The sequence below is a fragment of the Condylura cristata genome, unplaced genomic scaffold (genome assembly GCF_000260355.1).
Source record: "Condylura cristata isolate star-nosed mole 26May11 unplaced genomic scaffold, ConCri1.0 scaffold00021, whole genome shotgun sequence".
NCBI classification, from domain to species: Eukaryota; Metazoa; Chordata; class Mammalia; order Eulipotyphla; family Talpidae; genus Condylura; species Condylura cristata.
In genome coordinates this window covers 20,470,030-20,496,226 of record NW_004567122.1, presented here as the reverse complement: position 1 = coordinate 20,496,226, position 26,197 = coordinate 20,470,030, and the positions used below count along the sequence as shown (strand labels likewise).

General features: G+C 38.3%; 1 protein-coding gene across 1 annotated transcript in view; it reads right to left on the bottom strand.

Moving 5' to 3' along the window:
- The window catches only part of PRRC1 (proline-rich coiled-coil 1), a 39,171-nt gene extending 14,571 nt beyond the window's left edge, over positions 1 to 24,600 (bottom strand). Inside the window, exons 1-7 of the mRNA XM_004686678.2 lie at positions 24,489 to 24,600; positions 18,000 to 18,144; positions 16,870 to 17,256; positions 14,947 to 15,107; positions 13,444 to 13,546; positions 10,085 to 10,248; positions 1,902 to 2,005 (exon numbers count right to left, since the gene is read on the bottom strand). Coding sequence (XP_004686735.1) covers positions 1,902 to 2,005; positions 10,085 to 10,248; positions 13,444 to 13,546; positions 14,947 to 15,107; positions 16,870 to 17,256; positions 18,000 to 18,102 — 1,022 coding nt within the window. The 5' untranslated portion in view covers positions 18,103 to 18,144; positions 24,489 to 24,600. The remainder of the gene's footprint in view (positions 1 to 1,901; positions 2,006 to 10,084; positions 10,249 to 13,443; positions 13,547 to 14,946; positions 15,108 to 16,869; positions 17,257 to 17,999; positions 18,145 to 24,488) is intronic.
- Between the last annotated feature and the right edge of the window lie 1,597 nt (positions 24,601 to 26,197).

The following is a 26,197-nucleotide window of genomic DNA, read 5'->3' as shown; positions in this document are numbered from 1 at the left end:
CAGCAGACCTCTCCTGACCTGCCCGCTGCTCCCCTCAGCAGTGTACTTCGTCGATCTGCCTGTTCTACTCCCCACTCTGTCTCTGGTGAATCCTCTCGCCGCCCCTGCACCTCTCACCTGTACCCCAGTTCTGTATGCATAAATAAATCTTAAAAAAAAAAAACAAAACTGAAGCCACCAAGCCAAGGAGGGGAAGGGCATGGCACAAAGTGCCGGGCCCAGTGGCTGGCCATGGGCATGGTAAACTTACTCAGAAGTGACATTCTATACTTTAGTCACATGGTGCATATATACCAATGTTACCTCAATAAAACTTACATTTTTAATTGTATTAACAGTGTGATGAATTAGGAGACACACTGGCCAAGTGTTTTCCAAAACTTGACACATCATCTGACTAAAGGCAGATTCAATCTCAGGGAACTCACAGAGAATAAAAAAGCAAGCCACATAACCCCTGGGTGGGCCACAGTAAAACTGGAAAAAAAAAAAAGACAGGAAAAAAATCCTAAAAGCTAGAAAAAATACATTATCTTCAGAGACTTAGTAAGCTTGAAGGCAAAAAAGATTAACACCGTATGTTTAAAATGCTAAGAGTAAAGAACTGGCAGCCTAGACTTCTATAGTACCCTCCAATCCCCAATAACTGAATTATTGATAGCTAGAGTCCTCTATTGTAATGTAACAAAATCAACTTCACAGGCAGAAGGAAAATGAACCCAGAAAAAAACATGTAGAAATGACTTCAGATGGTAAAAATCAGTAATCCTATATTGCAAAAAACCAAACAAAAAACAGTAATAGTTTGTCTGAGGAGTTTAACATAAGCAGAAGTAAAAATACTTAACACAGTAAAACATGGAAGAGGGGCTGGAGGAATGCTACTCAGTCTCCAGTGTTAGCAAGGGCATACTTTTCTCGACAATAAAACAAAGGCACCGTAAGATAGACATTAAACAGTAAAAGCTTAACAGAAAGAAAAAATAGTAATGGTCACTGGATGGTTCATGGTTCCTAGATGTTTACATAGAAAATTCAAACTGAATACAGCATTCAATGCTCTTCATAATCTGTCCCTAATATATAAACACTGACCCCCAAATTCACCCTCAGTTGTCCCACCGACGATGCCCTACTGTTCTTTTGTACTGACCCAGCTTTCCTACTCTTCAATATCCTGTAAGTCCCCTCATGAATGCCACTAATGCTAACTCCATTTACTTTCACTGAAAGTGTATGGAACAGTTCTCTATCAGAAGAAAAATTAGATATACTCATTTAAATACTATCATTTAAAAGCTTCATCTGTGTATGTATCATCTCTCAACTAGATTAATAATTTATGTGTACTACAGCCAAGGTGGTAGGCACAATGCTATTTGGTAATAAAATTTTTGATTAATAAAAGTCACAATGTGCTTAGAAAAGACTCGTTTCAACAGTTGGCAAATTCTTTCAATATAAATAACAGCATATTTAAAAAAAATTTCTTCCCCAAGAAAAAAAGTACACCGTACTCAAAAATGACGATGACTGAAGCCATCTGAGGAAACAGCTGACAGTGCTCAGGGCGACTGATCCCTGCCTGCCCCCAGACCTGCGTACAGCACCCCGCACTCTGGGCACTAAGTGGGCGTCAGTCATACCACTGTGGTGACACATTTCGTGCTATTACAGTAGGTGACTTAATGCTAAAACAACCTTAGAACATGGTATTTTTACTATCTTCATTTTATAATAATAAACAAAAATACAAAATGTGAGGTCCCGCAGCTAGTTAAGTGACACTGCTAGATCAGAACACACTTTTTCTCTGGTTCTAAAGTAAGACCCACTTGCCACTGGGATTCAGTGTTAAGCCCTGGTTTTCCATCTCCTAAGAGAAACAACAAGCCTCTTACTTGTCAGGCAGCAACTCTGCAATGAAGTTTTCTATTGACACAGCAGTCTGCTTTTCATGGATCACTCCCGATCGACGCAGACTATCTATCCGTTCCTGTGCACCCTGGAAAACACAGTGTTGATTAGAAAACATTTCAAACTATTCATAAACAAAAACACTCATTTACGATTACAGGAGAATACACAAATATATTTATACACAAACAGTAAGCAGTCAAACAGTAAGTATAGAGAGAATAAATCCTGAAGTCTAATTGTGTTCTCCGTAATAACAGTTGGATCGGAACTTTGAATTTTTTCCCATATGCATCATTATTTTTGTTACATTATTTTATATATCCTAACTGGTTATTGCTAGTTAAGGTCCCTATGTACTTTATGTTACTTTGGCAAGAGACATCTTACTGAATAAAAATGATCAGTTCTAGAAAGTCAGTTGATTCTCTCCAAATTTGTTTTTTTTTCTGACTTCATTTTGATTTAGCCTTAAAATAATGCACTAGGATGGGGTTATTTTTAAAATCCTGCAGATCTACACATTACACAATAGCTTATTCAGAAAAATGGGCACGATTTATGAAACTAAGTGGTTTTGCACATGATACAGACAACTTAGGAGTTACATTTCTATCTCCTACTGAAAAACAAAACAGTTGAAAACAAAGTGCTACTTACTACTTTTACCTGAATTCCTTCATAAATAGTAGTCACAAATGTTATATGTTCAAAATGCAAGATAAAAATCTATTTGTGAATAAAACTAGTAAAGTAACAGGCAGCAGAACAAAACACCAAGTGAGATTCAATGGTCATTTCAAACAAGTTAGAGTGTAAGTGAAAATTAACAAAGCTGGAATACATAGAGACAGTGGATTTATTTCAGAACAATAGAGACAGTGGATTTATTTCAGAAGCAACTTAAAAAATGACTATCAAAATGGGTAAACACATTTAAGAAATAGATTATAAAGGTAACAATGAAAAAAGGTATAATTTAGATGACAAGAAAATAAAGATTAGTGCTTACTTTTCTATTTCTAATACTCAGCAACTTCTAACCTAACAGGCATTCAGTAAAAACTAACCACATGAAAAATTGAATAAAGGAAAAAAATAAAGGGCCTCTGAAGGCTTTTGTCACTGAAGTTAAGAATCTAAATAGTAAATATGGCTGTGCTAAATCTAGAAATATTGAATGAGGAGGCTGGTGTTTAATTTGAAAAAAATTGTAACAGGTTTAAGATGAACTTTATTTCTTAATATGAATCTATAAATCTAATTCACTCCTATAAAGAAGCCTAGTTAATTTAGTAAAAACTAGTTAAGTAATTAATAGGATTTTGAGAGATTAATCCCTAAATGTAAAGACAGTATCTCAGCCTATGCACCACAATGAAACATTTCTGTATTTTATACTTCCTAGAAAGAGACTATGTTTAAGTTTGCTCACTTTTTATTATTGTACAACACAGCTGAAGATACAGAAAGAATCCTGGCACACATACTACACTCAAGAGCTTACAGTGAGCAACATGGCCTAGACAACCAAACTCCTAGGCTTCTTCATGAAAGATTTTTTTTTTAAAAAAAGACTTATTTATGCTTACAGAACAGGGGTACAGGCCAAAGGTGTGGTGGGTGAGAGGATTCACCAGAGACAGAGTGGGGAGCAGAACAGGCAGACTAAGTACATTGTTGGGAGCAGTAGGCAGGTCAGGAGAGGGCTGCCGCGCCATGTGGTCACCTCCCCGGCTGGTTCAGCAAGCTGGTAGGGGAATCTAACTTGTGCTGCAGTGTTTCTGAGAGCTTCATCATGAGGTGCTTTAACCCATTGCTCTCCCACCAGGGAGAGCCCGAATGTTAGATTTTTAACCACATCTTTATTAGCTGAACATAAGCTATAAAACAATGGTCCTAGTTATGACTTGGTTTTCAATTAACACAGAGAAGTTTCAGAATCTTTTGAACTACCAGATCAATTTTTAATGTTTAATGTTTGCCTGGGACTCTACAATATTTCTGTCTCATGAGCTCCCTCTGCTGTTTCTATAAAAAAAAGCTGATAAATTTGCAAATCACTTACCTCTGTCATTTCCAATGATTTTTAATGTCAAATTTCTATTAACCTACTGATTCTAAAAATCTTCTGTGAAATGGTATTTAAAGGAATAAGCTACTCAAAATCAATCTTTTAAAAGCCAGAAGAAAGGTTGTCTACCTCGTCATTTAGTTACCTAAATTCATTTTATTTATACTCACGGAATTTCATAAGTTTTTCCCTCTTTTTTCAGTTGATTTAAGTACCATCTTCTTAAATGTGCTACATATGTTCTCCCTCTTGTTATGAGCCTAATGACAAGTCTGCAGAGCAGGCCATGGTCACCTTTCTCCACAGCTGACACTCGGCATCAGACTACTTACCTTGGCTGCCGCAATGCTCACCACCTCTGACCAGATTCTCACTTTGACACATTTATCTGTAAATTCCAATTGCTTAATATAACAATTTCTGAGTTCTAACTCCTAAGATCTAAATATTCTTTATTAGAGGGTAAATTAATAAATCTCCTTGCCACCTTTTTAAAAACAGAAGTACCAACCTGATAGCACATGTATGTTTCACATTTTACAAAATGCCCTAGAATTTAGTATAACTTCCTGAAAAAGTACTCCCATTCTTAGTACAACAATCCATTCTGTCTCAGGCTTTTTCTCCAGGTTATCCTCTAAAACAAAATCTTAAAAAGTCTCCCTTCCCAGATTTAAAATCCTTGAAATCTTGAAACTGAAGTACAATCTGGGAATGGACTTGTTTTAGTCTTTCAGGAAAAACCAACCACCCACAAAAATGTTCACTTTACCTTATGTATACTTGGTTTTAAGTAGAACTACTCAGGTATGCATTTATTTTATCCATTTAATGCATTTCTTTAATTTCTAGATTGGACAGACTTCAATCTCTACAGCCATCAGTTAGCGTTGCTGTGTTTCAAGAAAAAAACCAAACCCTTATGCCATAAAAAGCTTTCATTACACTGTGTACTGAGATTCAGATGCCAGAAAAACCTACCAAGAGAGCGAATGACCAAATTCATACCCAGTATGAAAAAACATTTCAAAGGGCATGATTTTGGTAGCATCACTCTGTATGTGAAGATTGATGACGATGCAGTGAAGGCAGGACGTAATCTGAATCATGTTAAATACGTAACACATTGTGTTTAGAGATAGCATACTGTCACCAAGTTTAGAAAAGCTGGTTTTGGGGAATGTATATATTAAAAGAAAACCTTTACATTCCTTATAAATAAAACACCATATATAGTTAAAAAGTCACCTCAAATTTGTACAGCACTACCTGATAGAATTAAAGATAATCTAGTATCATGTGAGTTTTCGTTTAGTGACTAATTATAATTAAGAGAACATTTTTCCTAATGTGCTATGCCAACTGCCTCATTTGAACAGTTTATATATATTATGTGCATAAGTAGAAGTATGTTTTTATATAAAGTGCAAGGCTCATGGATTCTCAATAAATGTAAGTTACTAAAATATCAGAACATCAAGGCAGACCACCCAGTCAAAAATATGGCCAAAAGAACTAAAATGACACTTTTCTAAAGAAAAACGGCAAGTGGCCAACAAGCTTATGAGAAAGTATTCAACACCACCAGTTATTAGGGATATGCAGACCAAGACCACGATGAGATTCCACTTCGCTCTAACCAGAACACAAGGGAATATGGTGATAGTTCACAGGTGATAAGGGAGTGGGAGAACTATGAGGCCTACAATGATGTAAGAATTTTTTTTAATTAGCAATACTGTGAGAGAGAGAAAAAAAATGCTAACACGGCCCTCCCTGGTGGCACAGCGGGTTAAAGCACAGCATTAAGAAGCTCAAGTCACTTCCGCATGAGTTTGATTCCCGCCTGCCCCGGAGGTGACCACATGGCGAGGCAGACCTCTCCTGACCCGCCCGCTGCTCCCCTCAGCAGTGTACTTCGTGGAGCTGCCTGTTCTGTTCCCCACTCTGTCCCTGGTGAATCCTATCACCCTCCACATCTCTGGCCTGTACCCCAGTTCTGTATGAATAAATAAATCTTAAAAAAAAATGCTAATAGAATGAATTTCTCCGTAAATCTAAAATCAGTCCATCCTCATTATATACAAACTCCGTACCTGGGACCCTGCCTATCTGCTAGTATTTATTTGAAACCACAAACAAACACGCACAGCCCCAACTGGGCGTGCCTGATGCACATGCGCCCAATGCCACCGCCTTGCTGCAGCCCTCACTGTAAACAATGCTCTCTGCAGTCTGCTCAGTGCTGTGTAACCCTCCTGTGCTCTTTTTGTTGAAAACTTTGCTGTGAACTATGGCCAAGCACGGTGCTGAAGTTCTTTGTTGTCTTCTTAGGCACATGAAGGCTAGATGTGCCTCATGGAAAAATGTACGAGGCAAATCTCACTTAGGTGTAAACTGCAATGCTGTTAGCCCTGGGAGTTCAATGTTAATGAATGAAAAATAGACATATAGTAAGGTATGTTTAAACAGAAGCAAAACTCCAAGTCCTGATCGGTTAGCAAAAATGATGTGACTAGAGACTCACAAGGACCTAACCCTGCATTATCTCCAGGGACTCAAGATCAGTTTTCTTTAATTCAGTGTTTGCAATGAATTACAGAATATAACTATGACAAATAATGAGAATTTTCTGTAGTTGCATATTAGATCATTTGTAAATAGGCTCACTGTATAAGACTATTCTTAACTTGTAAGCTTTTGAAATAAAACTATCAAAACTTTCTTTAAACATTCCCAAAAGTGGACCTTGCTGGTGGCACAAGGGGTTAAGTCTCAGCACTATGAAGCTACCAGCAGTCACTGCAGCACTAGTTCCATCCCGGCCAGGGAGCTGACCCACGGGTGCAGCAGACTCTCCTGCTCGGCCGCTGCTTCCCTCAGTGGTGTGTTTTAGCACATCTGCTTGTGCTGCTCTCCTCTGTCTCTGGTGAATCCTCTCAAACCCTTCCCATCCCCTGCACCTCTGGCCTGTACCCCAGTTCTTGCATGCACAAAGAAAAATAAATCTAAAAGAAAAAAAAAAAAAACTTGCTTAAAAAAAAATAAACACAGCCAAAAGAATCTAAAATCTGTTGCTCTTTGATACCCACCATTAATTATTTTAAAATGCCTAGACAAAAACTTCTCAAATCATGCCCCCTTTTCTCCCAAACCAAATTTACGTTTACTTTCTCCAATAAGGTACCCTTAATATGATCAATTTATATGCTTAAAAATGTTTCACTAATTACCTTCATGTCTGTGGGAAAAAAACAAAAAACAAAAACAGGACATAAATCAAAATTTTTACTTTAAAAAAAATCTGCTAACATAGTAATGTGTGAAAACATGTATGTAAGACTATTATAATTGCAATTATTATTTATGTATAGCTGACTGCTTTAAACTATCATTTTAAATGTGGGGGGGGGAGTCTTTTAATGTAATGGAAAAGTTTTTTGTGCCCCCCCTTCCTTAAACATGAAGGAACACATGATGTTTGAGGAATCCATGAGGAAATTATAATATTAATAAGGCAATAGTGTAAATTCTGCTCTTATTTGTGTCTCATTTAAAAAAAAGGAAAATAGGGCCCTCCCTGGTGGCGCAGCGGGTTAAAGCACAGCACTGAGAATCTAAAGCCGCTTCCCCATGAGTTCGATTCCCGCCTGCCCCAGAGGTGACCACATGGTGTGGCAGACCTCTCCTGACCCGCCCACTGCTCCCCTCAGCAGTGTACTTCCTCGATGCCTGTTCTGTTCCCTGCTCTGTCTCTGGTGAAGCCTCTCACCGCCCCTGAGCCTCTGGCCTGTACCCCAGTTCTGTGTGCACAAATAAATAAATCTTTAAAAAAAAAAAAAAGGAAAACTTATCTATATAAATAAACAGAAAAGAATGAAAGAAATTTTGTTTCAGGAATATAAATTTTGATATTTTTCTGAGTTAATAAAGTCTTAGAATCACAAGATGACGTATAATTGAAACATACTAATGAAGTATCAGCTAACTTTATCTGGTCTTTTCTCAGTCTGTTGAGAATGAGTAATTGGAAACCATAAGATTTGCATAAGATTTTTACATAGTCTTTAGGTTATTTATCTTTTCAATTTTTAAAATAATATTATGGACTGTCTCTTCAAATGACACTAGGATAATTTTATATTTTCAGGTAAGTGGTAAGAGGTATGTCTTTATTTTCTAGTGGGAGAGAACAGGGAGCAATGAAATGGAGAAAGAAAAAGGCACACTGCCTCCACAAAAGGTATATATTCAAGGCAGACTGATTTTAGTAAAGGGTACAGATGTAAGCTGAGGACACAGAAATTGACTTCCCTAAAACCACCTGGGCCTACTCAAACCAATCAAAGCCCTATGTATCACTAGATGTCTCTAACTTAATTTGAAGATCATTCTTTGGCCATAAAGGTACAAAAAAAAGGTATAGCAACAGGTAGAAATCTAGAGCTCTGTTAAGTAGATAACATATTGTTCTCATAAGAATAGACATAATATTACATGAACACTCAACACAGATCCTACAATGAAAATACTTTTAGTATTCAACAGGTTAATTAAGGAAAGAGATTATCAATTTAAAAAATTTACCCTAGCCTTCTGAAACTGTTGTTTGGGTTCTTATACCCAAACATCTTGAAAAGACTTAAGAGTACTATTCAGGGTTCGCTGTAAACAAAACAAAGACCTTTGTTCTTGTGGGACTTGACTATACTGAGGAAATGAAGAAAATTGAAAAATAATGTAAATGTAAATCACACAGTATACCAAAGGTGCTGAGCGCTACAGGAAAAAAAGGAGGAAGGATGAGGAGTGCGAGGTGTGGACTGCAGCATGACGCAGGTCAGTTAGGACAGGCCTCCTGTGGAGTGCAGATACGGGTGAAAAACTGATCCCTTCAGGGAGTCAATCAAGTAGGTATGTGAGGGAAGAATGCACCAGAAAAAGGCAAGAGCCAGTGAAAAGGCCCCTGAAACAGAGCAGTATGGCAGAGGAAACTGGAGAAACACAAGAAGGCCAGCGTGGATGGCCCGGAGTAAGTGGGGGAAAGTCTAGTGGCCATGAAGCAGGCGAAGAAACAGATGCGAGGTTACGCAGGTCACGTGGGACCATGGAAGCCACTGGAAGAAGCAGAGGTTTTCACTGAGTACAATACAACATTTTGAAGTTGAAGGTAAAAAGTGTATGAGAGGGCAGAATTCTTGGAACTTTACAGAGCTGGCTACAGGGGTCAGATCTAGTACACTGGAATTGGGATTGGCTTTTTTGTATGGCAAGCTCTTTAACAGTAACAGGCCAGAAGACGAAGCGGTCTAAGTGTACAAGTGTGTGAAATATTTCTTCAGTATTAGTTACTCTATCATCCATCCCTTTTGTGTAGGGATTATCTACAGTATTCAATCATATGATCATCTTATCTTACTATGGTATCCCTAAGGCAGTATTTTTTTTTTTTTTAGTAAGTGAGCTGATTGTGAATAATAAGATCTAATGTATGATCTGTATGATCTGGTGAGACCTTCATATGCTCTAGTTACGCCCACTCATTGTGCCTATCAAAGACAGCAAGCTAAGGAAAGCTTTCTGGATGGCCACAAGTACTCAACTAAGTATAAGAAAGAAGGAAAATCAACTTACCAGAAACCTATAACTACTTTGGAAGTAACTACATGTATGCAAGTCCCAGGAGCCCTGAAGAAATACACTAAATGTAGTAAAGTATTATAGGGATAGTGGTGAAAACCTTATGAGATTCAAGAAAACCTTATGAGATTCAAGAGATAATCTAATTTTAGCGTTAGACTCAAGTATCAACTCTGGCTTAAGCCCTCTTTCATGACTAAGTGCTTTCTTTTTGTACTCTCCGTGTTTCCTCTTATCCCCCTCACAAATCAAAATATTTATAGGTATCTTTAAATGAAAAACCCCATTATTATCTTAACATTACATAGTAATCTAGTTAAAAACCAAGGTGATCAACATTTCAGGATGCAAAAATCTGTTAATGCGCTATAAACCATATTATCACAAATCATCAGAATATGAAAACATTATCTGGCAGTTTCTGCATCCTTAAAAGGATGGTCTGTTACTCACTTTTAACCCAGCTGCGTAGCCCACTGGTTGTGGGGCAATATTGGATTGTCCGGCTTCCCCCACCACCACAGCTAAGCCAAAGACCTCCTGGAAGGCATCTCGCACAGCAGCAACTTTTACATCTTTATTTGAAGTCACTACGATATCCAGTTCACCTGCAGATTCTGTACGGATGAGGAGAAATTTCAATTCCAAAACAAAATAATGAAATTCTCATAATTACCACTATATGCTGTCATTTTACTTACATAACTATTACTAACTTCAACAAGATGACAAATGATACAGATTCATCTTTTTTTTTTTTTAAGATTTATTTATTTATTCATATAGAACTGGGGTACAGGCCAGAGATGCGGGGGGTGAGAGGATTCACCAGAGACAGAATGGAGAGCAGAACAGGCAGATCGACAAAATACACTGCTGAGGGGAGCAGCGGGCGGGTCAGGAGAGGTCTGCCTCGCCATGTGGATCTCCTCTGGGGCAGGCGGGAATAGAACTCATGCTGAAGTGGCTTTAGCCTCTCAGTGCAGTGCTTTAACCAGCTGTGCCAACAGGGAGGACCCAGATTCATCTTTTATGTGACTGAGGAATCTGAGGCCGAAAAGGTCCTGTCCTAGGTACCACCATTATTTAGCAATGATGTTAAGGATTCAAACCTAGGTTGTCAGATTTTAAAATATTCTTTTCTACCAACTTGCCCTGAGTTTTAAACATCAGAATTTGATATATTATCTGAGGAAGTCTTAATCCCAAGCAGCTTCTAAAGGTCTGAGTATCATTTGTGTCAAGTATTTTTCTATATTTTATAAAATACTATCCCAGACAGTATTAGTAGATCTCCTTGAAAACAAGGCAGTACTGTCATTTAAAAATTACATATAGCAAAAATAAATGGATAGTTATTTATAAACTATGGACCTACTTATTTGTCCTAACACAAATAACTCAACTGTTTAAGAAACCTGAATTATGTAGGCAGATTCACTTGCTCAAATACACCTACTTATGTTTTTAAATTTTAATCTAACATTTTATGATAAAGTGAATTTAAAGGTCTGGTTCAAAGAAAAGGCTATTTTGTTACTTAACATTAACAGCTATCTATGGCAACAGATTTCTCAAGAAAACTGTACTATAAAAGCTTGTCCCAGAAACAATGCCCTATTTTCCCCAAATAAATATATTGTGAGACAACTGAAAATGTTGGCAAATACTTGGCTTTTCTTTTTATTGTGGATCTCTTTTTTCCTGATAGACACAATCTCCTACAGATCTCATATTTACTTGAATTATGATCATTAAGTAATAAAATGTAAGAACACTGGGTCATATAGGAAAGAGAAAAAGTATATATATTTTTTCCACATGGGAGATAGCTCTTGACCCTAAGTAATGCTCCATTAATTGTCAGCGGAAATTGTCAGCCTTAGTACTTCCTTTATACCTGATGAAGGGATAACTAATAAAAAGAATACAGCAGGTTAAACTATTAAGATCCATTTGTAACTGATTTTGTACTTACTTGATATATTTGAAATTGTTATGGTGATTTCTAGAATATTTGCATAAAAGTACCATAATTTTTATCTTGAATTTTGTTAGAATGGTCTTGCTTTTGCTGCCTGGGAGTGTTAACTGTTCAGTTTTATTGCTTTTTATAGTAAACAGATTAAGATGATATATTGTAAGCTATGATATCTGCTAATAATATAAATCAAATTATCCTTTTCCTTATCCCGCTCCCTTGCTTTTTGTTGTTGTTGTTGTTGTTGTGTGTGTGTGTGTGTGTGTGTGTGTGGTGTTGTTGTTGTTTTGCCCTTTTCTTGATTTCATGCAGGTTCCTGCTTGAGAAACAATCTTGGATTTCAGTGCTGACCTATTGTTTACTAGATTCTGGAAGAAATCACTGAGCTTGTTTCTGTAAGGATTAAATAAAGTAATTGTTTCCACAGAATAACATAGTATGCATTAAAACAGTGACATCTCCAAAAATACTAATTTCTTTCATTTCTTCATTCACAATGTAAAGACTACCTATGACTCATCAATTACATTATGTTGATTATCTCAAACTTGGTTATTATGACTAGAAAACCAACGTATATTTGGGTTCCAATTTTTAACTGCTGTGACAATTATAAAGAACATCTCAAGAAGATTTAATTCTTGATTCAATATTCCTCTTCAGCAGGACAGAAACAACATAGCTAATTTGTCCATGGGCCCAATCTAGCTGCACCAACTTGTATGACCTCATAAATCTCTCTAAACCCAGGTTCTTCATCTGAAACTTGAGGACAATAATACCTACCTTGCAGAGTTCTGACAAGAATTAGGTCCTGGCAGAGCAGCACTTAATAAACAGTACTTACCAACGTTAGGCCTTGTCTTAGGACAATTGCTAGATAGCAGACTACAAATACAGCCGTGACTAATGAAAGCTACTAACTTTTTATTAACACTGAAAAGGTCTATTAGCAGCTCATGTACTTTGGGCCTGCTAGGCAATTATGTGTTCTCCACACATTGGACAGGTACATTAACTATTTGAAAAGCATGTCTATGCCAACTATCAGGATTTTTAGTTAAGAGGGTCAAAGGCGGTTACAGCAACTTTACTAATAAACCTAACAATTAGATATTATTAATAAATTATTAACTTCCTCTAAGAATATTACTGGAGTTAATTCCTGAGACATGCATAAACACATTTAATTAAAACAGATCACAGGAGAAATGGAAAACCAAATATGAACAAAGCATCACCTGCAATGTTAATTGGCAATATAGTAAAATTCACATAAATTAAGACTACAGTTACATTTAAAACCATTAAGTACAGTAACAATTCATAGCATTTTTACTCTTACGGAGTTTATTCTATGTTTTCAAACTTTATTTAATAGTAACCAAAATAAAGATGAATTAATACTACTAAAACTGGGCCCTCTCTGGTGGTACAATGGGTTAAAGCTCAGCACTGCAAGCTAGCCCCAGCCACTTCAGTTTAAGTTTGATCCCTGACTCTGGAGGAGATCCACATGGCGCATCAAACATCTCCTGACCTGCCCGCTGCTCCCCTCAGCAGTGTACTTCTTCAATCTGCCTGTTCTGCTCCCCATTCTGGCTCTGGTGAATTCTCTCAGTACCCCTGCACCTCTGGCCTGTACCCCAGTTCTCTATGCATAAATAAATAAATCTTTAAAAAAAAAAAAAAAAAGAACACCAAAACTAACAATAATGTAAAAATGTGAGGTGCTCACTGCTCATAAAGACCTGTGGAATTAGAATTAGTGCTTGACACCAGTATTACTCTAAAAAAACATGAGAAATGCTGCTCTGTGTGAAGTACATACTGATATAAGGAGCCATGCCAGGGTCCAGCGTTGTAATCATGCTTTCTACCGAATGTTTTGTTTTATCAAGCACAGATTTCACCATAGGATTCCCAGCTACACCCTACAAAACAAACAAACAAACAAACAAAACATATAAGCATCTATTCTGAGCAAAAAACATCATGATAACCTAATGGTACAAGAAATTTTCTTAATATTTCTAATGTATCTCAGACCTGAACTTTTATAAAATATAAGAAAAACAAGGTTATGACGATGCCAAATTCTTAAATTTCAAAATGTTTAGTTTCAGTTTATATACAAACACTGAAGTCTAAAGGCAGCCTTGAGTAGCACCAACCTAGTAAGTGTGTACATATAAATACACTTGTTCCATTATTTGTTTCAGTTATTAATTTGCTTATATGAAATACTAGACAAAATCTGCCCACTGGGGGTTCTGAAAACTAATTTAATCTCCACAGAACCAATATTCTTTTTCGTCAGTTTTCAGAAGAATGAAACAATACAAAAAGTTATGTAGCACAATACCTACGACACAGAATAACCTGTTCATCAACAGATGACTACTTAAACAAACTTGCCATACATACTTCAGCTTAAAGATGAAATTTTGCCTATTGTGATAACATGAACAGAACCTGAGGTGATTATGCTAAGTGAAAGAAGTGAGAAAGTGAAAGATGAAAAATATCAGATGATTCTCTCATTTATAGGATAGAAACAACCAAGAAAACAAACTGGGACAACAGATCATATACAACTGACACTTTGTGAACAATATGGTGGTGGCTACCACAGGGGAAGACGGTGGTGGAGGTGGGCGGGGACAGTCAGGGGCAAAAGGGTTAATCTGACAGAGTACTGACACAGGCGCTCTGGGGTTGGGGAGAGTCAATCACAAGCCCACACCAAGGTATGCAGCTATACCCACATGAACAAATGACAAATCAATAACATCTGATGAAAAGCTAAATGCTGATAATGTATGTTTAAAAACAATTTTTTTCATCTTTAGTCCCTAAAACTACACATGAACCTATTATTTTACTATGTCTTACTAAAGTTTCTTTTTACATACTTCTTGTTTCTTGCTTTGTTCATTCCCAAATTGTTCCTCTGAAGCCAGTATGCTCATCATGCTATTGTTAGTGAGAATTATAATTAGAAAATGCCAAATCACATTAGCTAAACAAAATATGGGAAATAAATGCAGTAACTGGTGGGCAAAGCAACCATAAAAATTTTTTTTGAAGACCATTTTATGGCTGAGACAGTGTTTCTGTCATCTGTTGAATAAAGGCAGGACACAGTACCCACATATCACTATTCCAATCTGATTTTTCTTAATTAAAAAGGTATGTCTACATCAGTATGTACATACAAAGTAGAGAATGGTGAGAATAAAAAAGATTTTACTTTTCCTTATTTACAATTATAATTAAAACATTAAGTTTTATAATTAAAAAATTAAGTAGTTTTAAAAATGAATTCTCTTACCTTAATAAAACCCCACAGTCCACCAGCAGATGCTTCATCCTGAACTTTAACAATTCTAGGATCTTCTTGTTCCTCTGGAAAGGTGATGGCTGATGTGGTTCCAGGTCCCTGTGCCAGAGATGTCAAACTGGCTTGCTGGGTAATGGGAGTTGGCACAACACCTAGTTAAAGGCAAACATTTTTAATACATGCGATTTATTCCATAAACTATAATAAAAAGATAGAACATGCACAATAATTCCAAACTTTAATAACAAATTACTTTATTAGCCTATATTTTATTAATTACACCTACATAGAAAATATTTATGATATAATTAACCTACAGTGAAGTATTTCAAGATTGACTTATAAACTGAATCAGCAAAACTTGTACTGGAAAATACAAATTGAGCAAAATTAAAAACAAACAAAAGAAGTATCTTGCCCTTTTAAAAGGTCATTATGCTAAGGGTCCTGAAAATAAAAGAAATAACATCACTTAACTGAAAATAAGAAATAACATCACATCAATAAGAAAAAACTTCACGTTTACCATACACAGCACTTGGATACCAACAACTGTAGTTCTAAACACTTTCTGGTTTAAAAGTAACAGGTATGATTACACAGATGCAGCATATACAAGCATGTAACAGTTAGCACACATACTCCACACAGCCTATTTTAACCCTAAAAAGAAAATACACATTTATACAGACATGGTTATCGTGTAATCCTCAAAAAATTTTATTTATATAGGTAGATAAGCAAAGTGTGGAAAAGAAAAATCACAATACAGTTGTTTCTGTTCCTAAAATGAGAATCAACAGAAAGAAATAAAAATGAAGTTTTGATATTGGTTTTCCACATCCATTCAGGAAATACCAACCAAAACAAGTCAAGAAAAGCAGATGTAAGTGGTCTAGAAGATGAAATGGCCAATACCTATGACACACATGAACTTTTATTTGGTTTTGAATTTTTACCTGGATCAACAAAATTATCTCCCTAGAATATTCACTCCAGATCATTTTGTAAGTTAAACTGTAAAAAAGAAAAATTCTTAAACTTCACTTTTATGTTTCTCTAAAAGTGCAGAAAATGTCAGAACAAACTTGTGAAATTTTGTCTGACACTTCATTCACTAATCACATATAATCCCCTTCATTTTAACAATTTAAATTGCAAAAATATAATAATAGTAAATTATGAAAATGAAAAAAATGAGTTAGGAATAAAACATTTACGCCTGGGAATTGCAACAATCACAAACTTCATACACTGTGGTGAGAAAGTAAAATGGTGCAACTGCTTTGGCAATCGGTCTGGCTGTTTTTAAAGTCAGCAATTCCATTCCAGATATATCTCCAAAGGAATGAAAATAGGTCTATGCAAAACTCCGTACACGTTTTCATAAAAGCGGTAGTCATAACAGTCAAAATGTGGAAATAGCTCAAAGCTCATCAACTGATGAATTAAATAGATAAAATGTGGTGTATCCATACGACAATAGAATATTACTCAGCCATATAAAGTAATGGAGTACTGACAAATCCTACAACATGGATGAATTTTGAACAGACTATTCTAAGTGAAAGTCAAACACAAAAGGCCACATACTTTAATACTTGATTGATATGAAATGCAGTGTCTAGAATCGGCATAGTTAGAAAGACAGATCTGTGGGTGCTTAGCACTGTGAGGATCGGAACGATCTAGGGGTTGACCACTGTTGTGGGATATCTTTTGATGTGATCATTAAAAGAGCTTAAAAATCAATGATAGTGGTGGTTGCACAATTCTTTAAAATACAGTGACAACGGCTGAATTGTGTACTTTAAATTGGTGAATTATGTATGTATTAGTTATATCTCATTAAAGGTGTTATTAAAACAAAATACAGGATCAGCTATAGTCAATCTTTCCAAATAAGAGAATTACCTGTTACTGGAGGTGCAGAAAATGACGGCATGAGGGGTGTCTGGGGAGCTCTTCCTGCATGACCCCTTGTAATGTCGTAAGTTGAACCAACAGAAAATCCTGATGTGGGAGGGCCAGCAGGGGGCGCAGGTAAAAGGCCACTTGGGGCAGAAGTGGAAGGTGGGAAGTGGGCTGGAGGAGGCTGACTGAAGGCCTCAGCAGTTTGAGACACAGGGGGTGCTACCGATGAAACAAGAGGGTGGACTGAAGGAACTGGTGAAGGAGCCACAAAAGGCAACGATGCTGAAGACACCTCAGGGGGAAGAGCTGGCTGAGGTGTAGAGAATGCACATGGTGGCAAGGTCTGCACGGAGGATACGTTTGGAGAAGAAAAAGAACTGGTTGCAGCTAGAAACAAAAGGGGAGGGAAAAAACACAATGGAAATTGCTTGTTTTCGAATTACATGGTCCTTCTTGTAAAATTTTAGAACTTAACTGATCATAAACCCCAACTTAAAAAAAAATTAACCACTTTCAGAAGTGTGATTTAAAGTATTCAATAAATGCGTGCAAATGACTTTCAACTCCCGTAAGTAAAAACAGCAGTTACATAAAATTGCGTTAACGTTACTGCTTACAAGTACATCTTTGTTGTAGTATTTGCTTACGTGCTTGTTTTCTTTTTTCTTTTCATTTTTTAAATGTTTTTTATAATATAATAGTTTATTTTTACATCATTTTTGTACATTTTTTTTCAATCTCAATTGCAATCCCCATGGGCTTCCCATCACCAAGTCACCCATGTGTTTTCTTAATTAAAGAAAGCCACAAACTAAAGGCTCACTGAAGACTTCAGAAACACTTGTCAGAAAAGTAATCACCACAAAGTAATAAAGCCATAAATAAAACTGACACATTTTCAAGGATATTTTTGTTCTAAGAAAGATGACTGAGTCTAAAAGAATATACAAAACAAAAATGTAAAGAAAAACATTTCTGTCTTTGGGCTTAAACTAAAAAGTCTATTTCCCTTTATGCTGGCAAAGATGAAATAAGTTTAAATAAATACATTCTTTTTTTTTACTGACAATTAAAAAGAAGATAATAACAGTGTCTTCACTCTCATTCATGCGGGGTAGACGCCCTCTTACCTAGAGGAGCTGGGGTGGCAGACACCGCAGCTGCAGGCAGGCTCGCAGGGTTCAGGGGAGGCGTCCCGGGTGGTGTCGTCTCTATTCCACTCTCTTCCATCATTTCTCTTCAGTTACAGTAACAGTTATAGAACGTGTGTAAACACTAGGCAATAAAAGGATATTTATAGAGAATAGTTTAAAAAGTAGTCTTTAGACAAGTGTCTGTCTTCACTATGAATAATACCACTTATTTCCAGATAAAGGTTTAGAGGTAACGGAAATCACTCTTTTGATGCCATCATCCTCCGCAGCCTTGACCGTACTAATGCTGAAGGCACTTGGGAGCTGGGCTCAGGGCGCAAGTGCCTGATCATGGACGCCTGAGCATGAGGGAGGGTGTGAAAGGAAGGTTATGGGAGGGCAAGTTGTGCACTACAGACAGGGAGACCATGAGAGAACACCAGAGAGACCCCAGAAAATGAGCATAAAGATTTTACTCACTTGCCTGCTTCCCAGTGGCCCTCTGCCCCACCTGCGCCTGCCTCCTCACATGCCAGCCTCGCTGCCTGCTGTGCCAGTGTTCTCGCTCCCTAAGACAGCATTCAAGACTGAAAACTCCACTGAGGCCTCCAGGACTCCCCTTGTTCAGTCTGTGTGAAGCCATAGTGAGCCTGGCCTGGGCTTGCTGGACAACAGGGCTCTATCACAGCGGCTAAGAAAACTGTCTATGACGGTGTTTACTGTAACATAATCTGTGGTATTTTAATATCCACACTTTATAACTGGGAGACAATTGATGTTAACTATATAATGAAATCATCCAATATATTTCAAAGGTAACACTTCCTATGACATGAAGGCATATCAAGTTTATATCTACATTCAGTCAATAAATAAAAAATAAAAATAAATTATTGAAACTATTTTTGAAATACTTTCTCCTCCCCCATAAAGTACTATATGTAAGCTACTCCTGTTAATTGTAAAAGAAAAATTTAAGTGTGCTCAAGTTCCAGTTTTTTTAATTTATATGTTAAAACATTTCTAGTAATGACCAAGTGAATATGTCTGTCTTTAGGAAAGTTAAACAAAAATGCTACTTAACATCAGGGTCGTTGTTGAGAAATATGGGAAAACTTCCTGAAAGATGTTTAAAATTTCAAGCCTGTTTCAAGTATAAACTTAAAACTTCTAAGTAGGCCAACTTTGTTTTTGGTGTTTCCACAAGTATGTATTGAAGGTCAACTGTTTGCCAAACACCGTCCTGGTGCTCTGGAAATACAATGTAAACTAAAACACTACTTACAATGTCGCACAGGAGACAGCCAAGAAAAAACACCCAATGGGGATAAGAAATTGTAGCCTAATGAGTGGCAAGAATGCAGTTCTTCACAGGAATGCAACTTTGACTTGGTGCTCAAGAAGAACCCCAAGAAAGTCATCTATATGCTAAGTACTGAAGGATGAGCGGAACTGAATTAAGCAGGAAAAGGAAATAAGGAAGTCAAAATTCAGGATAACAGCCCTCTACAGTAGAGGGAATGAGAGGAACTCAAGAAAACCCAGGTGGGCAAGGAGAGGCTTGAAGACTGGGGATAGAGGTCAGAGAAAGGCTATGCTTAACCTACCAGTCAGGTTAAGAACTATTTTTTTTTTAGGAATATGAAGTCATTGTAGGGCATTCAACCAGGAGGTGAGGTACCTGGTTTGTTCTTTTGAATGAACTCTGGGAAGAAATTTCAGACTCACAAGGAGATAAAAAAACAGAAGAGTATCAAGTTAAAAAGCTTCTGTACAGCAAAAGAGACATTACTAAAAACAAACAGACAGCCCACTAATTGGGAAAACATTTTCTCACATAAAAGTAGTGATAAAGGACTGATCACAAAAATATACAGAGAACTGATGAAACTCAACAAAAATAAACAACCCCATCAAAAAATGGGCAGAAGAGCTAAAAAGACACTTCTCCAAAGAGGAAATGCAGATGGCCAACAAGCATATGAAAAAATGTTCAATATCACTCGTAAAAAGGGAGATGCAAATTAAAACCACAATGAGATACCACCTCACCCCAGTGAGAATGGCACATCTTCAAACAACTAGCAACAACAAATGTTGGTGAGGATGTGGAGAAAAAGGAATTCTCCTGCACTGCTGGTGGGAATGCAAACTAGTACAACCACTATGGAAAACTGTTTGGAGGTTCCTCAAACTGCTAAACATGGAGCTTCCCTACGACCCAGCAATCCCACTTCTAGGTATCTACCCAAAAGACACAAAAACAGATTCAAAAAGATACCTGTACCCCCATGTTTATTGCTGCTTTATTTACAATTGGAAAAACATGGAAACAGCCCAAATGCCCAAAAGTAGATTAGATGACTGGATAAAAAAGATGTGGTTACATATATACAATGGAATATTACTCAGCAACCCAAAAAGAGAAACACATGTCTTTTGCAGCAACTTGGATGGAACTGGAAAAGATCATGCTTAGTGAGATAAGCCAGAAAGAGAAAGAAAAATACCAGATGGTTTCACTCATAGCAGGAGTATAATGGACCAGGCGAGAAAATAACAAGAATAATGAACAACCATATACCAGAGACTTTTTGTGGGGGTGGAGTGGGGAATGGGATCAAAAACGGGAGTGTGGGGAGGAAAGTGCACGGGATTATGGTGATGACACACGGGTGACTTGGTGATGGGAAACCCGCGGGGATTACAATTGAGATGGGGAAAAAAATGTACAAAATGATGTAAAAATAAACTGTTGTAAAAAAACAAACAAACAAAAAAAAAAACAGAAGAGTTCTGCATGATTACCCTGCACCCAGGTTCTCCCAGTAATAATTAACACTGGTACAACACCAGCAACTACATTGCAACCTTTTTGGATTTTACGTGATTTATACACTCAAGTGTGTAGTTTCATCAAATGCACAGACTTATGCAGCCACCCCCTAATCAGGATACAGAATTATTATCTCACCCCAAAGTAGCTTTCTCATAGTATCTCTTCCTGGAAACCAACTGTTCTTTATCACCTTCTCATGTCATAACTGTTACACAAATAGAATCATATAGCATATGATTGGCTTTTTCATTTAGCAAAATGTCCTTGAGATCCAGTCAAACTGTTGGTTATATCAATACTGTACGTGTAGCCTGACAACATCAGCCAACAATGAAGTATACATTCCACAGTAGCGCCAATAGGTGGTGCCATACAGCCCAGGATTATAATAGGTTATACAATCTAAGTTGGTATAATTATACTCTACAGAAAATAGTCTAAGAAGGACCCAACAGAAAGCATGCATTTCTGTAATTTATCTTTTTATTGCTAAATCATATTTCAATTTATAGATATACTACAATTTGATTATCCGGGTGCTGAAGGACATGCAGGCTATTCCAATTTATGAAAATTAACATTTGAAAAAATTCCTGATGACAGTATGCAGACTGGACTCTAGGGCAGTCAGATTAGATAAAGAGAAACCATTAAAAAGGATATAAGAGTTCAAATTGAAAGTGATAATTATAGAACGGGTCTATCAAATGTGGTAAAGAGGGTGATTCCATTTGGCAAAGTCTGGGGACATTTTTGGTTGTCAAAACTAGAGGAATACTACTGGCATCAAAACAGTAAAGGAAGATACTGTTGAAAATCCTTCAATAAACAGGAAAGTTCCCTGAAGAAATAATTACCCAGTACCCAAATACCAGGATAGCCAAGATTGAGAAGCTGTGGAGAATAAAGAGATAATAGTGAAGATGGAGAAGAGTGGATCGACTCAATAAAGGTTTCAGTGTTGAAGCTCTGTGGAAGACTGCATATGCGAGCAATGGAGGAGGACGAGGCATGATTTGCACATCATGCACTAAGACGGGAATACTGGAAGAGGTGAAGATGCTTGTTTAATATTTTGGTGCAGAAGTAGGGTGGGAATTATGCAGTTTCAAAATCGAACATGCTGCATTTAAACACCTTGAAATATCCAAGTAGAAACACTAATTTGGTTTGCAGCTTAGAAACCAGTTAAGTGTGGGTATCAGTCTGCTGGTACATCAGACCCGGAGATGGGATTACCTAAGAAGAGAACACCAAGGGAAATGATCCAGTCAGTACTTGAAAATCGCCAGTCAGAAAACAAACATAAAAGAATGAGATGATCAGAAAAGAGGAAAACCAGTAGTTTTCAAAGTAGAATTAGGGAACCATATCAAAAGCTGCAGAAACGGACAAAAGAAAAATTCAGTGGCTATGCCAAACTAGAGATGAATACTGTGAGTGAGACCTGCTTCCATGGAAGGAAGGAGTGGGTGCAGAAACCATTTTCAACTGTACTGAGGAGTGAAAGGTGAGGCAAATATGCACAACACTTCAAAAAGTCTGATGTAAATAGAAAAGGTTTATGGTATCAAGTAAAGGACAGGACTGAGACAGGTAAAATCCTTTCCCTCAGTACCTACCCAACAAAGTACATAACCTGGGGTAGAAAGTGCCTGCTAGGGATTTATCACCAGAGCTACCACTTTACCACTTTCTTTCATTTCCCCATTTTTCTAATGGGCTTTTATCGCCCCTCAAAAGATGCCACCAAACCCCTACATTGGCTACAGTAGAAGTCAAATTTAAAGCCAATCTGAACCTTAATTAGCAAACATATGTATGCAATGAACACTCCAAAACACGGAATGATTGGTCATTTTCTTTCAGTCTTTAAAAGTTTCGCTATTGGACCCGCCCTGGTGGTGCAACAGGTTACAGCACAGCACTGTGAAGCTAGGGCTAGCCACAGTCGCTTCAGCACAAGTTCGATCCCCAGCCAGGGAGGTGACCCACATGGCCAGCAGACCTCTCCTGCCTTGTCCACTGCTCCCCTCAGCAGTGTACTCTGTCTATCTTCCTGTTGTGTTCCCCACACTGTCTCTGAATTCTCTCACCACCCTGCCATCACTGGTCCAGATCCCAGTTCTGCATAAATAAATAAATAAATCTTCAAAAGTAAATAAATAAAGCTTTGCTGTTTAAGAACTAGCTTAATGACAACAAAGTTGTGCCTCCATATCCTCAGGGGACTAATTCTAGGGCCCCAGTGGATTTCAAAATTCATGATGCCAAGTCCCTTATATAAAATGGTATTCGCATGTACAGTATTAGGCACATCCTCCCACAAATGAAAAATCATCTCTAGATAATATAATACTTAATACAATATAAGTAATAGCGACACTGAATTGTTTAGGGAATAATGACAAGGAAAGTCTCAACATGTTAATTACCAACAACTGCAGTTGGCCAATTACTTGCACATATATGGCTGGTTGACTGAACCCTTAGATACAGAATTGCAATGCCCAGCGTGGACTATTGGGTATATTTTGTATGCAGAAACATAATATCTTGCACTTAGGAAAAGAGACTCTGATACAGTGATGATGAAGAGTTAAGACTTTGCAAAGATTTTGGTATTCAGCTTCCACACAAAAAGTAATGTTGTAATACACTAAATAAAAAATGATGAACAACTGAGTGCTCAGTTTCTTGCCAGCCCCTCCTTCTGCCAATCTGTTTGTGTCTTGTCTTTTCAAATAGTAAGTGGATGACTACTTAAACAGTAAGAAAATAGTGAAACTTTGATCAGTGTAAACACTGTAAAAGCAATGGTTATTGCTAATATACGACTAGTGCAAAAGAGTGCTTCTGGTACTACGTAATGGGTGCTAGAGCAGAGTCTGAGTTTTCTCTCTGCATTCCCAACGATGATCCCCAAAGAAACTTTCATTAATGTTCACTGAGTTAAATTGTAGAGAATAAACAATGGACTGTCAGTATCGGGTTCCCACCAATGTACGTTATGCATTTCAAAATAATTACAACAGAAGTCAAAAAATTTCCTTGGATATAAATTCTGCCAGTCTAGGGTACCGTCTATCCCGCAAGCAGGTCCAGGAATCATGCTCAAAAAACACTGATGGGGCAACCTCTGGAAAGTAAATTCCTTCCTATTGCCCTTCCTGGTTTGTCAACCTAAGTGTCCCCAAAGACGGGAGCGACCGGAATCCTGTTCCTGGACTTAGTGGCCTCCCCCCAGGTTCTGCCACGTCTCCAGGTCCCGCCGGGGCGGGCTAAGGTCAGCGGGCACCAGCCGCCGAGCTCTCTCTCGGTCGACGCGCAGGAAGGTGGGGCGAAGTGGCTGGGGTACCGGCCTCAACCTCTGGACAGGCGCAGACTGCCGGGACCAGACTCTCCAACCGCACCCACCATGCAACTCGCGGGCGGCAACTGCTCGCTGGGCGAAGTGCACCCGCGCGTGAGCTTCACCCAGCAGGCCCCCACCCTCCGGCTGTGCCCAGCTCCAACTAGCCCGGCTCCGACTAGACCCGCGTTTCCAGTGCCCCCACCGGCCCGCCCACTTTGCAGGACCGATCCCTGGATAACGACTGACACTGTCACCACACGCTCAACCGCGCTGCTGTCAGGCTGACACTCACCTGAATGGGGACCGCGATTGTCTGCGCGGCAGCTGAAAAGTAGGGGACCGGAGGCTGAGGTCTAAGGCTACAGCTCCGGAGAGGAGAGATGCAGGTGAGTTGGCCTGCACGCGTCCCCGCCTCCAAGATGGCCACCGGACGCGCATGCTCCTGCCGCTGCCACGTCGGCGCGCGCCGCCCCGCCCCGCGCATCGCCCCGCCCCTTCCTATGCAACGTCCCGCCCGCTCGATCATAGCCCCGCCCTCCAGGCCCCGCCCCGCGCTTCGAGCTTGGCGGAACTTCGACCGGCTCCGCCCCAGACAGCGGGATCTCACTTCCAGCGTCTTTCGGGCCAAAGAACCTGTAGGCCCCCCAGAATTGGTGCTGCTCCACTCCAAAAGCATTCTCCGATCAGTCTGGCCTCCTAATTCCTCTGCAAGCTTCAGACACGAAAATGGCACCCTGTCACCAGATGTAGCTCATTTAACTAGGGACAAGGCCACCCACGGGAATGGAAATGAGCCAACCAAGGTCATCTAAAACTGCCCTCATTCCAGGGCAGGATCTCCTTCCAGAAACGGGCTTTTCCAGTGATTTTTAAAAGATTCCAAATCACAACGGTTGCACCAGGAGAGAGGGTGAGAGTATGGGGTGGAAGAAATACCGCAGCCAGCACCTTTGCTGACTTTAAGTGCATATATTTCATTGATACAAAAGTATACATTAATTAAGTTGATACAAGGAGTGCCGTGAAGGAAAATAAGGAATTTTGAATTAGAAATCCTAATTTAGGTCTGCCACTATCCTAATGCCAGTGGTGTATTTGCATGACCTTGTGAAGTCATTAGGTCTCCCTAAATCTCCTAATTCCTTCTGTATGATGATAATAATACTTTCCATCTATGGAAGCACTTTTTAAACTTCAGTCTTAAACATGAAAATGTGTTATTTTTGTGGTTCCCGGATTTCTTTGGGAATCCACTCATCGATATAGCATCAATTTATTTCTTGAATTTTATGGTTGTAAGCATTCTAACAATGCCATATTGAGAAGTCAGCATTATTTAACTATACCTTAACTTCACCTCTGCTTTGCAACTGTAATTGTTAGGGACGCTTTCTTAAGCACTGAGAAGCTATAGGTGGTTGGTTGCCTATGTTCTTTCTCCAGAAAGTCCTGTTTGGAGTGGTACTGAAAACTGTCACTATCTCTATCTTCTTTGTTCAACACCCTTCATATCTATAAAGGGTGTGCCTGTTGATTTCTTCATGCAACAAATATTTATTAGTGGCTGCAATGTGCTACTACTGTAGGATGATACTGGAAGTGTAGCAACAAACAAGACATACAAGGTGCTTGCATGCTAGCTAAAAACGAGAAAGTAAACAAACTAAGTACTGCTTGTGATGATCACTTTGAGGAAACATTTCTAGGATGATGTGATCTAAATGGTCATTGGGGTAATTGGAAGCTATAATGAGATACAGTGCCATAGTGGAATTTGGCTCAGAAGCACCTATCAACAGTACTGCCCACTTAGATTATTTTTCCCAGTTCAATCCAGAGTTAATAGATCTATTCTTAAATATAGCAGGTTCTTGAAAAACATTTCTGTCAACATGCTTTCATTATAACTGTAATGAGAAAAAATATCCACAGTTGTTGACCAAAATAAGGTTATTCATGGATCTGCTGCCATCTGGCATCTACTGACATTAAATGAGGACT